Genomic DNA, 16,019 nt, shown 5'->3' on the forward strand with positions numbered 1-16,019 from the left:
TTACCTTCTTAATAATTACGTCTAAAATCTAACCTTCAGTTAGATTCTTGCTCATAATGTGAACCTGTCCCTAAAACCTTACATGTTAAGTCTACTTTTTAAAACCAAATTTATTAATGGACTGCACGGTTACTAGTCACTTACATCAGCACAGCACTTTTCACCTTTTCTGTTGTTACCATAACCCAATTGACTCTTAACTTTTATTTTGCTACACTGAGTAAATTATTCCAATTTTCTTTTATATGACAGGATAATGGAGAGAATATCAGCTCTTCTCTGCACGTCCTTTTTTGAATGGAGGATACATCATGCAGTATTCTAGATTCAGTCAGGCAGCAGCACTGACCCTTCTCCCATCTCTACCAAAGATGTATCTTAATTCAAACAGCTGTATCACATAAGATGATCATGAGTTATCAAACACTGACTTGTACGCAATCCGTATCAATCATTTCCAGTTGCTGAGTTACAAACTTACAGCACAAGTTCCTATTAGCTCGCAGGTACAGACACTGAGATTTATATTGCCCAGTGTTTTCTTAAATTTTTTACACCAATCCTGCAGCTTCCACTCTTATTTTGGCAGACATCCACTCCTCATTACCATTTTCCAAGATATCATTAATGGAATTGCTAAGCAGAAGCCAAAATGACTTACTCCTGGCCCAGTCCAAGCCAACCTTTTATCACTTAAAGTTTCAGAAATTCTGCTTAGTCCATTGAATGTAAGCAATAAATTCAGGTCAAAAAAACACAAGAGAACTCTACAGACAAAGAAGGGCTCTAATTGCTGCAAAGAGAAATATTTTTACCTTTATATTGGTGGCACAGCCGTGTTCTACCACATACAGATCTGCTCCATCCATGGCTAAGCGTGTCATAGTGTACTTTAAGTCATCAGATGTTGGGCATGGCCCAGGGACACAGTTCAACTGAAGAAAAAGAAAAGAAAAATAGATTTAAACATACATTAAGAGTTTTAGTTTAATTTGTGCTTATCCTTTATGTTCTGCTTAGCAGAGGCCTAAAACTCTGCCATAAAAAGTTACTTATTCTACACTCTCAACATGAGTATGAGATGGGGTGTTTCTGTGTTGAGGTTCATTTTCACTAGTACATGTTTAATTCTTGTTCTGCAACATCAGGGGACTCAGCTGGCTCTCCTGGCTTCCACCAGGAAAAGGCAAATCAAGGCTGCTAATAGAGAACACCACAAAACTGGAACAAAACAAGGAGGATGTCAAGAGATTAAATCCAGGAATCATACTTAATATATGGCAAGCCTCTTGGTCTTCAAGTGACCTCAGTCTTTAAGGCCTCGTGGTCTTCAAGTGACCACGCACATGGATTTCAAGAGACAAACACGAAAAGCAGAATCCACAATGACATGATGGTTTGTGGTTTGTTTTGGTTTTGTTTTTTTTTTTTTTTTTTAATAAAAAAAAGGTTCATGGAAGCTATAAGCTGTCAGCTGAAGTCTCCCACCAAAGCACTGTTTCATCAGAGGACAGAGGATAAAAAGTACCATGGAAATGTGCCAGAAGCACGAGAAGTATGACCTTTTTCTCTTAAGGGACACTGGAGTATGCCCTTTGGCTCTTAGCTGTCACAGTAGAGGTAAGAAACTAGGCATGATTTCCGTGGATACCATTTCTCAAAATAATTCATAGAGCACAAAAACATCGTGCATATCCACAGGAAAATCCAGAGAGAATCACTTTTCTTTCCAAAACATAATTAGCTATAATTTATCGAAGGAAACATCCAATCTGACTATATACTCCATGTGTCTTGATAACTTGATGGCTGGTTTTCTAAACTGTTCGGAAGAACCTGTGCAAATATAGCAAGCAATTAAGACAGATGAAAGGTTACCTTAGAGTCACAAAACCGACGATCAATTCCGTGCTGGCATATTACTACAGATTTTGGCCTTTCCAGTTCAAACTCCCGGCACACCACATGAAATACAAAGGTCTGCCCCCATTCCAGAAGACATGCAAGCTGTAAGCAAATAACACATTGTCTAATAGTAAGTATGCAAAATGAACTTTCAGTATTTGACAGAGTACGGAAAACATCACTAATGACTGGGAGGTGAGCAGGAGTAAAAACAATCAAAAGACCCCACCATAACATTCTGGATGCATTATCTCGCTTATAGACAGTCTATTTCCTGTTAGTCAAGATTGATTTTTATTTTCATGTGCACCACAACATGCAAGTCCGCGGTTTTTCACGGAAAACACTGTGACATTAAACAACTTCCTAAATTATTTCTTAATATAAGGAAACAGTCTTTGCTATTACAGTCAACTGAGAACTTCATTGTAAAGACAGAGCTCCCCTTATTTTACCTGAAAAAATACCTTGAAATACTCTATTACCATGTGTAATTTAAATGTCAGACTTCCTTGTGTATAAGTAACAAAGTTACATTTAAAAAGCATAGGAGGAAACAGGCTAGGCAGGACACTGCTGAATCTCAGCAGACCTAGTAATTAGCCGAGTGTTGATTTAAATCTTTTATATAGTTAGCTCACTCATAAAAGAAATGATTCATGACTGTCTGTCTCTATTATGAAAGGGAAATAGATTTTCTTTGGCTAGACAAAGGAAAGGGCACTTAAAATCAGCAGTAATTTAAATGGAATTTAATATAACTATGGCTGTCCTGCACAAAATCTCTCCTCCTCCCTTTAGTGTTGTGTGTTCACAAATTCTTGCAATACATCACACACTATGGGGGGAAAAAAGCCAATGACGCTGAAACAGCAAATTCAAGTTCTGTCCCATAGCAGTGCTGATGATAAAAAATAAAAATATAAAAATAAAAATATAAAAATAAAAATAAAATAAAATTTAAAATTGAAATAAAATAAAATAATCCTGCATGAAGCGTACAATTGAGAATGGCTTTGTAGGGGAAGAAAATCCTTAAGCTGCATCAAGCATTTAGAAATGTTCTCTAACCTCAGAATATTTTGAATCAACTAGGTTTAATTTTGAAGCGTAGAACGGGAGTAAATACTATAGCTTATCTAAATCAGTGGTAGCATTTTGTAAAGTACCGCCACTGAAGTCTGTATATGTAGCATGAAAACGTATCTGGAGTCTATTCTTTAGATTTACTGAAATGGCTTGTATGCGTTACTTTGATTTTATCTGATGCAGAAGTCTCCTAATGAAATACATGTTTAATCCTAGAAATCAATTTCTAAAAATGCCAATGTTTAGAAAAATAAGAGGATGTGGAACTGTCTTTAAAAATTTAAAAGAATAAATAAATAAACCAAAGAGGGACTACTAAATATAGTTTATGTACCTTTCTCATGCCTCAGAATACACTGACAAAGCAACCTTTTTTAAAGATATAGCAGCCCTCATGAGAAATAAAACAAAGTGATCTGTCTACTGTATACTTGGAGCCATTATTATATCTGGAAAAATAAAAGTAACAAAAATGGCAAAATTAAAATGAGTTCATGCTAAGGCTGACCTAAGAAAATCCAACTCTGCAAAAGCAAACTATGTTGCAGTGGGACCAAGCTTCAGAATTTATGCAGGGAGCAGCATAACTGAGCTACCAGCTACTCTCCTACTGCGGCCTGCCCGCACTACACTCCCACAAAGTATCTCATTCATCTCCTCCTTTAAAATGTGACTTTGTGCATAGCTTTCTATGGAAAGCCAGAACTTTATCTGCAAACTGAGCTCTTGCCAGATGGTCAACTTGATATCCTTATTGCTGGCAGCATTCCTTCATGCAAATAACCATCGTATCTCCAAGAACCTTACATCCGAGGGACATCAAATTGCCTTTCAGATTGCAATCACAACTGGATACTGTATTTGTCCTTCCCAGAGAGTTAATCATCGGGGTAACGAACCTGCAACTCCAGAAGTCAGCATCACAAAATTAAAGTAACCTCAGAGGAAGACACAGGCAACTTAACTAAGTCATCTCATACTTAAACCTTTTGAATAGATTGTCCTTTCTCTGCTTTGTCACATTACCCAGTTCATGGCTGAAGGCGTCCCAAAACACCTGCTCTATTTACAGAGAAGTATTATTTACTCTGCAACTAAACCACTTGAAGTGCATGTAGACACTGTGGCTGCCTTTCTAATCAGTATTAAAGTACACTAACATACATAGCTATAACACACAAGTGTTATATCCCCGTGGAGTGGGTCTTTTTAGTCTGGAAAAAAGATGACTGAGGGGGGACCTTATCAACACTTATAAATACTGTCAGGAGGATGGGGCCAGGCTCTTTTCAGTGGTGCCTGGCAACAGGACAAGAGGTAATGGGCACAAACTTGAACATAGGAAGTTCCATCTCAACATGAGGAGGAACTTCTTTACTTTGAGGGTGTCAGAGCACTGGAACAGGCTGCCCAGAGAGGTGGTGGAGTCTCCGTCTCTGGAGACATTCAAAACCCGCCTGGACGCGTTCCTGTGCAACCTGCTCTGGGTGACCCTGCTCTGGCAGGGGCGTTGGACTAGATGATCTCCAGAGGTCCCTTCCAACCCCTACCATTCTGTGATTCACTACCGATTTGTCTGTGCTCTGTTATCATCATCTCTTCAAAGTCTCATATAACGCTAGCCACACTCTTACACCTAGACTTAAGATGAGTATCAGATTCAGCTCATTTGGCATCCATTTACAGAAATGATTAGATTTTCAAACTATAAAATTAAAGTTACTTAAGACACAGATGCATCCAAATTCAGCTGAGATGACGTGCTTTCCAAAACCTGTGCTACATCAGTTTTACAAGAAAGAATAAAGGTAATAGTTCAAAGCAAATAGTTTCTAGATGGTACCTGCGGTGCTGTAACTTTGGCTGTAAGACTTCCAGCCTGTACATCTATCAGCCACGCGTATTCTAAGGTATCGCTTCCAAGAGGCAGCCCTTCTGCTGAAAACATTGCGTGAGCACGCAACTGCAGACCTGACAGGCTGATGTGACCCTCTCGAAGAACTTCATCCACTGCAGGTCGCTGTGAAGGACAAGTTAAAGCTAATATTTGCAAAGCTAATATTTGCAAAGAATACATCAATAGAAAGGGAATATGCATTTTAATACCACTTAAAATTCATAAGCCTTAATAAACATTGTCTGAGTACAACAGGAAAGTTCCTAACAAAAAAATAATACAATTTTAAGATCATCACAACTTCCACAATGCAAACACACACAGGCGAACACATAAAAAGCAATTTACTACCTGATAGTTGTCACTCAGAAACAAATTCACTGGAGACAGTACAAGTTGAAGCATTGTTTCTCTAAATCCTTTCTTCATCTCAAAACACAACCTTTCCAAGAAAGCTGTAGGGCACTCAGGACCATCTGGACTGCAATGCTAAAATAAAAATTAAACGCATCTGCTTCAGAAACTGAAAATATACAACATGGGTATTGTAAGATTAGAAGCAAACCTGGGAGCAGGAAGCATGTTAATTTTCCTCCAAGTGGATACTCAAAAGAAGCCTGTGCAACTTTAAAAATCTTTCAACGATTACATAAACAGCAAGTCAAACCCTTTGGGTGAACACAATTTTTAACTGGATTCTTATTTGAGTTCCAGGGGATCCCTCAGAATGCAGCTGCACAGAGCAGAATGCAGCATTAAAAGATAGTTTTGCTAATTAGCGGAGAAATCATAATGGTCAATCAAAAATATTATCACTCAAATCAAGTTCATTGAATAAAAATCATATATGAAAAACTATGCGAGTCTGCCTCCCAGATAAGCAAAACAAATCATGTCTCAAATTGGTTTAGATAGCCACAATTTTAGTAGAGCATACACACATGCTCTTTGGTAAGCGCCACCCTAATTTAGTGTTCCAGGGTGAAACAAAAATATTTTAAAAGTACTTACCACTGGTAATCGCCCATGCACTTTGTACAAATTAACAAGCACGGTGATATCCCACGGGCGCAGAGTAAGAGGGTGAACTGGCTTGCCTGAACTTTCGTTTTCTTTTTTGTCATTTTCCACTCCAACAGCTGTCCATCCAGAGCTTGAAGATGTTGACAGTGACAAAACAGGGCTTGAAATAACTTCTTCAAAGTCAGTGTACATGTCATCTTCTCCAAAATAATTTTCCTAGGAAAAGGAATTGTTATGACCATATGGAAAACAAATTAAAAACATATAGGCAACATAATGAAATACAAATCCAACCTTTTCCTGTACATTCACGCTCTGTAAAACAAGCAGTATAGCTATAACCCATAGCTGGAGAAACATACATACTTTTATTTTATGAAAAAAACTATATCTTAAGTGAGCAAATTTAGTCCGTGTGCTTTGCAAGGAAAAGAAGGGGCATCAGTAGTTCTCAAAGTACCAGTATTCTAGATGCATGCAATAATTCAGAATAGTTATTTGTACTACTGCTGACATTTTAAACAGATTTTGTGCTTTTAAAGATAACTTTGAGAGTAAGAACACAAACATGCTGCAGCAAATCACTCTCACCCACCCTTCTGAAACTTCTTATCAGCATATTTCAAAGTCTTAAACACTTCTACAATACTATAGACATTTCTCACCTTGTGTCTAAATCCCACCTTGTTTCTAAGCCAATCCCCCTCAATTATCTAAGACCAAAGTAGTTTTGCCAAATTCTATTGGGAAATAGAAAATCCATCACTAATTTAAAAAAAAAAAAAAAAAAAGTTCCAACTATTACAAACTCCACTGGTGATTTGTGAGATGCAGACAAATGCGTACTAGACTGGAGATTAAACTGAAAGAGATTCGAGTCTTATGATGTTTCTTGCTCCTGTTCTTCCCATTTCTGTGCCTCATCCACCTTGCAAAACTTCTTTTTTCTTTTGTAAGCAGAAGTCTGCAGCACCAGTGAGCAAAGAGGAAACTTACAACAAAAAGAAAGCAAGCAAGTGCAAGGTACCTGCATCCTCGAAAAAGGTCTGCAGAAAAGGCAGGCTCATTATTGGCCTTGAAATAATGACTCCTGTGGACATGTAATTTTACGATCTTGCACTGAGTCCCTGAAGTATTTTTGGTGTTAAAGCACATGAATTAAGCGCTGCTGCTCTGTGGTCAAACCAAAAAACCCTCAAAAGTTAAGCAAAGCTAATCTGCTTTGCTTTTTAGCAAAGGGAAAAGATAAAGGTCAATGTTACGATACAGAACTCGAAATATTTTTTATAAGGCAGACCCAGCAGAGGGTGCTAAGAACTTCAGCAACTTACTCCTGGTACCTCCTGCTGGGGATGCGAGGATCTATAAATCATTCATTCCCAGCCAGTAAGCCCTTCAGGAAGAAACACCGTGCGCTAAAACCAAAAAACTACCTCCCAAGAATAGAAAGCTTAACAAAACTGCATGAACTGTGCATGTCCAGGAATCTCTCATGCATGAATTAAAAAAGATCAATAAAACCAAACTGAAAATAGCAATTCAACCACATGGCAGGAAAACAAGCGTTAAGAAACCCCCCAGAAATCTATTAAGAGATGCTGCCAGCACAGCTGGACAAAAAAATGTAAACACAGTCACAAATATAAACAAAGATACTAGAAAGAACAATAAATGCGCTTTTTCAAAAAGGAGCTACTAATCTGAATTTTCTCTTGAGATTTAAAAGATAAAAGCTAGATTTAATCTGAGAAATCTGCACCTAAAAAAATTAAATCATCATAGGATCAAGGGATCTAACGTAAAACTCCAGAGGCAAAGAGCAGTGAAGAAGTGCTGCTTTACTTGGAAAGCCAGAACCATCTCATGAATTCATGGGCTCCAAAAGAGGAGCTCAATAAACGTTTCAAACATGGGTGTACTTCCTCTGTATCGGAAGAAATTAAGTCTTCAATATGCAATACCGGCCTAATTTTAATCCCATTTACTTTAGCGTCAACATCAAAAAATAATGAGCATATTTGAAAGTCCTGTACTTTACAAAAACATAATATTTTCTGCTATTCATTGCTTACATGCAATACCTTATATAAATTCATAAAAAATTACTGTTTTGGTATGAGTCCTGATACTGATCACCTGTCTCAGAAAATTCCTTGTCCTCTGACCCAAAGCGAAAGCCCACAGAAGCAGTACCTTAGCCTAGATCTGCACGGGATAAAATAGACCTTTAAAACAAAAAAAACCCAAACAACCACAAAAACCAACCAGAACCCAAGCCTTTCACTGGTGGTCAAATAGAAGCGACATGTTGAATCACCTCTGCTTTTGTCACAAGGCAGGATGAGGGAGGTGGGAAGAAATTAAACTGGTTTTAGCCACCCTGAAGATCAGTAAGGGAAGAGGACACAACATAAGCGACACAAAGAAACTTTTTAAAGCATAATAGGTTAACACAAAGGAAATGATGAAAAATTCTTCTTCAATATTAATTGAAGTAGCTTTTTAAATTAAACTTAATGTCGTGTCCTTCCCCCTTCCCCCTCCATGACCCTAACTCCAGAAATTTCACGGCATCAAATTAAAATTAAAAAAATCCAAACAATCAGGACACTCTGCAGAACTTAAAATGCACTAAAAGCATGGGTTCTGATATATCTTTGCATGAAAGTTGTTGTTAATATAAGCACTAGTCATAATCATGGATTTAATTTTTGTTTTACTACTGCAGAAGCCGAAGAGGGAATTTTCCGCACAAAGTCCAGAGCATATACTATTCCTTGAAAGGAAAATTATGCTGATATGGATCTACGTATATATATTGGAAGTCTTCTCAAAAGCCTCTGCCAACCAAATTCATCTCAGCTACACCATACACCAAACGAAGTCATTCCAAACTAGTACTTACAAAAAGTTTTCATCTAAATTCACACATTCTGCAGAATTCTAATTTTCCATTTCAAATGAATTATTTCCCTTTCCTACATGTGACCAGCCATAAATTTTATGAGTTTTGTTCCTGTGCCTACCTTTATGGACAGAAAGGCTTTGAGCAGGGGTCCATACAAAGTTATCTGGGAATCTGGGGAGAGTTCCAGTTCCACATGGAGCTTATCCGGGGGCAGCTCTGAGGGGTCAAGGGGAAGGCGGGTTGAAGCTGTGGGAGATGAAATCACACTGTCGGCCGTTTTCTGCGATGGTCTTAGCACAGATAACATCGTTTCTTCCATTTCTGACACTTTGGAGCAAAATAAAAAAGAAAACAAACTTTGATTACAAGTTAGGCTTCTGATGGTCAAAATTCTGCAAATATGAATGTGTATTAACTATAAAACTTTTGCATCCTTTTAATTTGGATTGTATAGTTATGTTAATATGTCTATGCTACAGAACTTGTTTCTCATCTCTAGTAACTATGGGAAGACAGGGAAATAAAGAATATTTTAGTCAATGTTAATTAAGCAAGAGAAAAAGAATCCTTCGAGTTCTGAAAAAAAAAAAATTCAATTTATTTATCTTGCTTTTCAAGTTAAACAAAGACATGCTTTCATTTCAGCGTAGTGGATTTCCCACAACCACACAGCTATTGCAGAATAAACAGAAGTGAATAAACAGGAAAACTGCAACAGTTATATTAAAAACTTATTCTGAACCGGAAGCTCTGTAGGCCAAAACTTCCTCTCAAACAACTCAATTACTCTAGTCACAAGACAGTTTGGAAATTCAAATCGCATTTCCTATCCCTTCTTTTTATTTGGAGTTAGGGAGAAGAAAGCGTTTTGTCTTTTCTGAGTGAGGAAAGGCGACGAGAAGGAAGCGAATAACTGGAAGTGCTTTAGGGATGTAAAGTGATTGCTGGGAAGTAAACAACTCCAAGGGAAAACCCTGTAAAACTGATGCTCCAGTAAGATTTCAAGTGCCAGTTTATCTGGAAGAACTAGCACATACAGAATTACAGTGAATACACATCTGTAGCCAGCAAGCCTTCAAGGCTTTAACTTACCATGATTGCCTACGATGCTTGCCGAGTGCTTGCATTAAGTTATGTGTTATAAATTAGCTAAATGTCGCAGTGATATGACCACTTTTTTTTGGAAGCTGCATCTCTTGTAATGCAACATATTTGTTTCTCAGAGACTTAAAGAGTCCTATTGATTGACTCAAAATAAAACCCAGGTGTTGCTACTGTAACAAACCCATTCTATCAACATCACAGATTAGAAGTGAGCTGGACTGTGCTGGATTATTCATTGAAGGAATCTGCAGGCGAAATTACCTGTGTATGTACAAACTTTCCAATGCAGGTTCAATTGCTATGATTACCAGTAAATGTTTTCAAATTTGAAGTATGCACATTTGACACAAACTGACAGAGTCTCACAAGAGCACTTAATGAACATCTGCAAGATGAATCTTACTTTTTCTGCTTCGTCCTCTAAAACTGGAGTTCTTTTAGATTTGAATTGTTGCAACTCAAAACCTAAAACCATCATCCAGCATGTTTTCTAACACCTGGCTGATTGAGGCCCATTCACATTAGCCTTCATTATTCTTCTGCTCCCTCTCCTTCATCACTTCTGCTTCCACCATCTCACCCTGAAAGACTTGTGTTTAACTTCATAACTTCCTGCATACCTGCCTCCCTCTGCATTTAAAATAACTTACTTTATTTCTGCATTTAAGTATCATGTAACTTTTTTTTTTTTTTTTTACAGCCACATACTTACAGAATATTTCTTATTTAGAAATATTGTTTAGGTATTTAAAACTTAAAAATTGTTATTTAGAAATTAGTGTTAGACTGACCAGCCTAACACTTGTATCTGATGTCTGTGGCTCACTTAAACAGCGATAGCTACAATGAAATTGCAGACAATGTTATCATATCTCATATGTAGTGCATTTAAACATTTAAATCATAAGACAAAACCACAACTTAAAGGAGAAAAAGCTTAGAAGGCTAACGAACATGATACTGACAAAAATATTGTACTTCATATTTAATATGCCAACCGGTATTTTATGTTATGCAACAACCCACTTAAGAGATCCACTTTGTTAAGGACAAGAAGTGTACTACAGACAGTATCCTTTCTTTACACGGGGAACTGGGACACTTTCTGAAATTTCGCATCATGAGCTATTGTCAGTTTTTAAATGAAACCTGGCGCATTCTAAACATCAGCATTCTCCCATGTGACAACATATCATAGTAGTTCAGTTCTAAATTCATTTCTGCAAATTTAAGCAGCTTGATCCAACAGTCACAGCAGTTCCTGAAATGAAACACACTAACGAGAAAAAGGTAGTGACACTTACAGGATTGTTTTAACTGCTCATCTGCCTTTTGAGGATAAATCGGGTGCCATGAGTAGTCAATTGTAAACACAACGCTCGGGACTGTCCAGCATTCAACCCATCCAGCCCTTTCAAAAAGAAACATCACACTTTTATTAAATATCTTCCATGAACATGAGGTTGCTTTCATCACAAACAATGTAAGTAAATATGAAGAGCCAATATAAAGACATAAATATATATCACAGTGAAACTCACTCTTCTTGAGTAATGTTCCTCCATTTGGGTTTGCCCGTTTTCTGACCACTTTGACATTCAGCAGAAATACAAGATTCAGGACTTATTTTATTAGGCTGACAATCTTTCACCAACATGAAAAGGGAGTATTTACTAGGATGACAATCTGGTAGATACAAATGAAGATCAACATCTTCTCCCTAAAAATCAAACATTAGTAACTGAAAACTTAATTTACATTCACTTCATGCATAATGCTCATGCTATTTCCATGTTCATATGCTCCATCATGTTCTCTTTACAAGCAAAGTGAGGCAAGAAATCTCAATTTTCACGCGATTGCTGACCACAGCTCCCACCAACTTCTAGTACAATCCCATGAGCTCTGTAGTTCTGAACAGTTACAAGGCCAGTAATTTGCATGTAACACCACACCGTAGCAATCTATAAAACACAGGGCCACGGCTTTTAGTGATTCCTGTTCTTCTGGTGTTCAAGCCATATTGCAAAAGGTGAGCGAGTGGTCCAAAGGTACCCAACAACTCAACTAAACATTACTTTTTAAACCAACAAAAAAAAAAGATAAAATATTTCTTTCTTTGCTATCAAATTATAAAAAATTACCAACATCACCATCAACTATTTTTTTATTTTTAGTAGCAGTAGATTGCTTTTATTTTAGGGAAGAAAAGTAGCACAGTCTTTCAAAGAATTAGCTGCGTCCGTTAAAAACACTTTTCATTATTTCATTATTACTTATTACTTTCATTATTACTATAATCATCATTACTTATTCTACAGAAACTCTCAAAAATCTGGAAGATGGCTTTCCAAAATGGTTTGGGGGTACTCATTCCAGTATTTGATTTTTATCTTTGAACATGTATTAGCTCTTTTCACATTTTCTAAATAAATGGGAACAGACTCTCAAGTGATAAAATACATACAGACACACACAGTCTAAGTATATATAGTAAATATATACATACTAAATGTATGTATGTATGAAATGTGTATATATATTCTTAAAATGTATTTTTATTTGTGTATATATATGTATGTATAAATTAAATTAAAACAGCCTATGATTGGATGCTTCATATAAGCAACAGAAACCATTTACCTCTGGGTTACTTGAAGAAAAATTCTATGAACCAGAAATTAAAGAGAGTATTTTTCTTTCAGGAAAGAGTCTATTCCAGATGTCCTGACCGAAGAAGGTAGAGAAACTATCTCACATTTAGAAGACAAAAGAGGTGAGAGGGGAAGGACTTACCCTTAAAGAGAATCTAGTATTGCATGTGGTTGGAACAAAGTCAGTGAAAGGCAGAGAGAAAACAATGTTCAATGTTTCTCCACAAGCTGCTAGATAAACTGGGAGAGTAAAGGAAAAACAAACAAAACAAATCTGTCAAAATTACTCCTTATTTTGTTCTTAGACAAATTATCAACCATACAGGTAAAAATAATGAAAAGATATTCAAGAATTCATGACATAAGAAATTGCCAATGCAATATTGTGTATTTTGAGTACATCGTACTAAATTATTCTGAAACTATTTACTCCTTACAGCTTGTCCTTTATACAGAGACACTGTACTTAACACAATGAAACTGCAAGTAGACAATAAAAACAACTGTAACTAATATCTTACAACTTTATTGCTTTACACACCAATTTTTGGACAAGAAAACACACAGGCTAAAGAAGGAAACCTTATTTTTAACTAGAACACAACTTCATGATTTTTAAACCACCTTCCTCTTTCTGCATTGAAATTATATGATTCTAGTACAGCGTAGACCACTGTAAACACGTACAAACCAAACTGCACATTAAACAAAGTTTTGGCTTTCTGAAGTGTACCTCTTAGTTTTGTCTAGAATTAGCAGCGTTATCTCCTATTCTTTCTAATTATCCGGAGTTCAAATGGTATTTTTCCAACATCACTTAAAAAAATTTATTCCCAAGTGAATGTTTTCAGTTAGCTTACTGAACATATGTCAAGACCTCACGGCTACTCTCCGCACACTGTTGTACTAAATCAAAGATTCAAAGGGTCTTGAAAAATGAATGCTAAAACATGATCTAGAGCTGCACTCTCCACTAAGAAGGTATGCATTTGTACCAAGTGAGTTAGAGCTTACAACAGTTTTAGGATGGTTTATGCACATCAACAGTAGCAAAATGGGTAGTTATCACTGAACACACATTCTTCCAGTAAAAATTTTATAATTCTTGTACCCTATGTGTATACTCTGTATTTTGTACATATTTTTTGTAGTATGTACTCTTCTTCCAAATTAAAAAAAGTGATCTCACCATTTTCTTGTTGTTTGGTGGAACAGTCAATCCAGTTGTGTTGATTTGCTGCCCAAATCATTTCAAATTGATGAAACATGACTTTGAAGTTCCACATATAAGGAACAAATGAAAAAATATCAGGTGCGCTATCACTGGACCAGTCTTGGATCAAATCTAAAATCACATAAAGTAATAAAAGACAAGTTAGTAGCAATCAAGTGACAGATTATTTCTTTTAAGTTTTTGGCTTTTCATAAACTATAAATCTTAAATGTTTGCTCCTTCAGAGAAAAAGGAAAATGAGAACAATACACAGTATCCATTTCTCAGGCAGATATTCCACAAATACTTGCTATGAATCCACCTCCCATTTCTCACCTGCTTTTTAAGTTGGAAAGCCATAGGTTTAATTAAGTTTTCTTGATCAGTTTTGTTCACTAGCAAATTTACACGTTGACCTAAAAGCACTGGACTACCAACTGCGTTCCTTTGGTTTTCCACTCTGATACTCTGAATGTGTACATTAATAATATTTTCTAAGGCAGCAAAATAGTATTGTTGTAGAAGTTGACGTTTGCTCTGAATAGATTGGTAGACTATGCTGCGTACTGCAGCACTATACAGATAATGGCTCCGGCCTCACTAGGAGGATAACTTTATTAGCATGGCACTATGCCTGCCCTAATTAATCCTTCCTCCCAGCAGGGCTAATTAGCCCAGGCAGTGCCACATTGATGGGGCTATATTCTTTCCATTACTGCAGCTGGAACGTTCAGCAACAGTTTGGTGACGCTGTATCACACTGTACTGCCTGTGCACATGTATTCTTCTTCACAGCCAAAATCCTAAGGAGCAAATTACATTCTCTCACCATCTGTCAGCCACAGGGACACAACCTAAAGCCTAAGTAGTTGAAAATCAGTCATCCAAAGAGAAAGATATCAGAGAAATCACCATCCTATGTGGCAAATATTAAACAAATCAATAGCTCTGATCGAAATAAATTCATATGAAATTTAAGATGACTTAACTGCAGATCAAATTTAGTCTAGCTGTTAGAAAATGAAATTATTTGGTATCCCTACTCAAATTTAAGAATATCACGCACTTATAGGCAACAGGAAGCATCAGGAACTTTGTCCTTGGAAATGATTTGTTGTCCTAAATATGTGAAATCAGAGTACTTGACCTTGTACACCTTTGCAAAATTTGTAAAGAAATTCTAAAGAAAGAATATTTAATTTGATATGCAACTTATTTAGTAAAGAAGTTACCTGTAAAGAAGCTTTTCTGAGCAAAGATAAAATGATAGGTTGCTTTATAAACTTCAAGTTCACATTGCCATGTCTGTGGCATGTTCCATATCCGGGGATAGCTGGCATTAATATGAAACTGTGAACAAGATATTAAAGCATCAGAATTACTTGAAAAGATGACGATGATGACAAAAGATGACCCTGTAGCTCAGCAGTTTTCACATATGTACTCTGCTGAATAATTAAAACTGTTTTCCTGCTGGGATGAACATAAGGACTCTCCAGTTCCTTAATAATTTAATCTCTCTCTCTTTCTGTGTTTGAAGGTCAAGTGCTAGTGTATTCATTTACTTGGAAAGGTATACTACAAACTTCTGATACTGTTGCAGTAGACATACAAAGCAATTTATAAACCAAAATTTTCATTAAAAGGATCGCTTTTCACAATATACTAAAGATAAAATCCCTCAGAATATAATATTTTTCAACCATGGATATGATGCTCAAATTTAAACTTTAAAAACATTACTCTCATAAGGTCATTTAAAAGCCAGCGAGAAAGGTAAACTACAGAATTACAGTACTGCAGAAGTGAAATACTAGGCAAAAAAAAGAATAATGCAGTATTAAACGTGTCTCAAGTAGTTTAAGCACTCTGAAGTAATTTTAAGTAATATGCATTCACATTCTGTAGCACTGCTAGAGAGTGTAATCATTTAAAGTAAAACCTATATGAACATACAACTACATAGTAAATGAGGCAAGATTTGCAAATGGCACTCCAATCCCTCCACTGCTTTCAAAACACATATAACTTGGTATATAAATTACATAAGTCACTGAAAGTTACACAAGTGCAGTTATGTGTGCGTGTAAGTTCCTCACATATTGAGGTCTTGCAAAATACATTCAAAAGGTGTACTTCTGTATTGTTAATGAACTTAAAGAACCACTCCACAGACAAAAAATATGTCCCTTATTAAAAACCCTCTAGATACCGAAGCTTTGCACT

General features: G+C 36.4%; 1 protein-coding gene across 10 annotated transcripts in view; it reads right to left on the reverse strand.

Moving 5' to 3' along the window:
- Nucleotides 1-16,019, reverse strand: part of BLTP1 (bridge-like lipid transfer protein family member 1) — a 115,284-nt gene that overhangs the window by 69,947 nt on the left and 29,318 nt on the right. For all 10 annotated transcript variants that reach the window (XM_063335229.1, XM_063335230.1, XM_063335237.1 and 7 more), the window contains exons 14-24: nucleotides 15,026-15,143; nucleotides 13,770-13,925; nucleotides 12,723-12,820; nucleotides 11,468-11,646; nucleotides 11,231-11,337; nucleotides 8,941-9,149; nucleotides 5,903-6,130; nucleotides 5,243-5,380; nucleotides 4,838-5,014; nucleotides 1,879-2,007; nucleotides 816-935 (exon numbers count right to left, since the gene is read on the reverse strand). In XM_063335229.1, the coding sequence (XP_063191299.1) occupies nucleotides 816-935; nucleotides 1,879-2,007; nucleotides 4,838-5,014; nucleotides 5,243-5,380; nucleotides 5,903-6,130; nucleotides 8,941-9,149; nucleotides 11,231-11,337; nucleotides 11,468-11,646; nucleotides 12,723-12,820; nucleotides 13,770-13,925; nucleotides 15,026-15,143 (1,659 nt within the window). The remainder of the gene's footprint in view (nucleotides 1-815; nucleotides 936-1,878; nucleotides 2,008-4,837; nucleotides 5,015-5,242; nucleotides 5,381-5,902; nucleotides 6,131-8,940; nucleotides 9,150-11,230; nucleotides 11,338-11,467; nucleotides 11,647-12,722; nucleotides 12,821-13,769; nucleotides 13,926-15,025; nucleotides 15,144-16,019) is intronic.

Source organism: Chroicocephalus ridibundus, chromosome 5, assembly GCF_963924245.1.
Source record: "Chroicocephalus ridibundus chromosome 5, bChrRid1.1, whole genome shotgun sequence".
Lineage (NCBI taxonomy): Eukaryota > Metazoa > Chordata > Aves > Charadriiformes > Laridae > Chroicocephalus > Chroicocephalus ridibundus.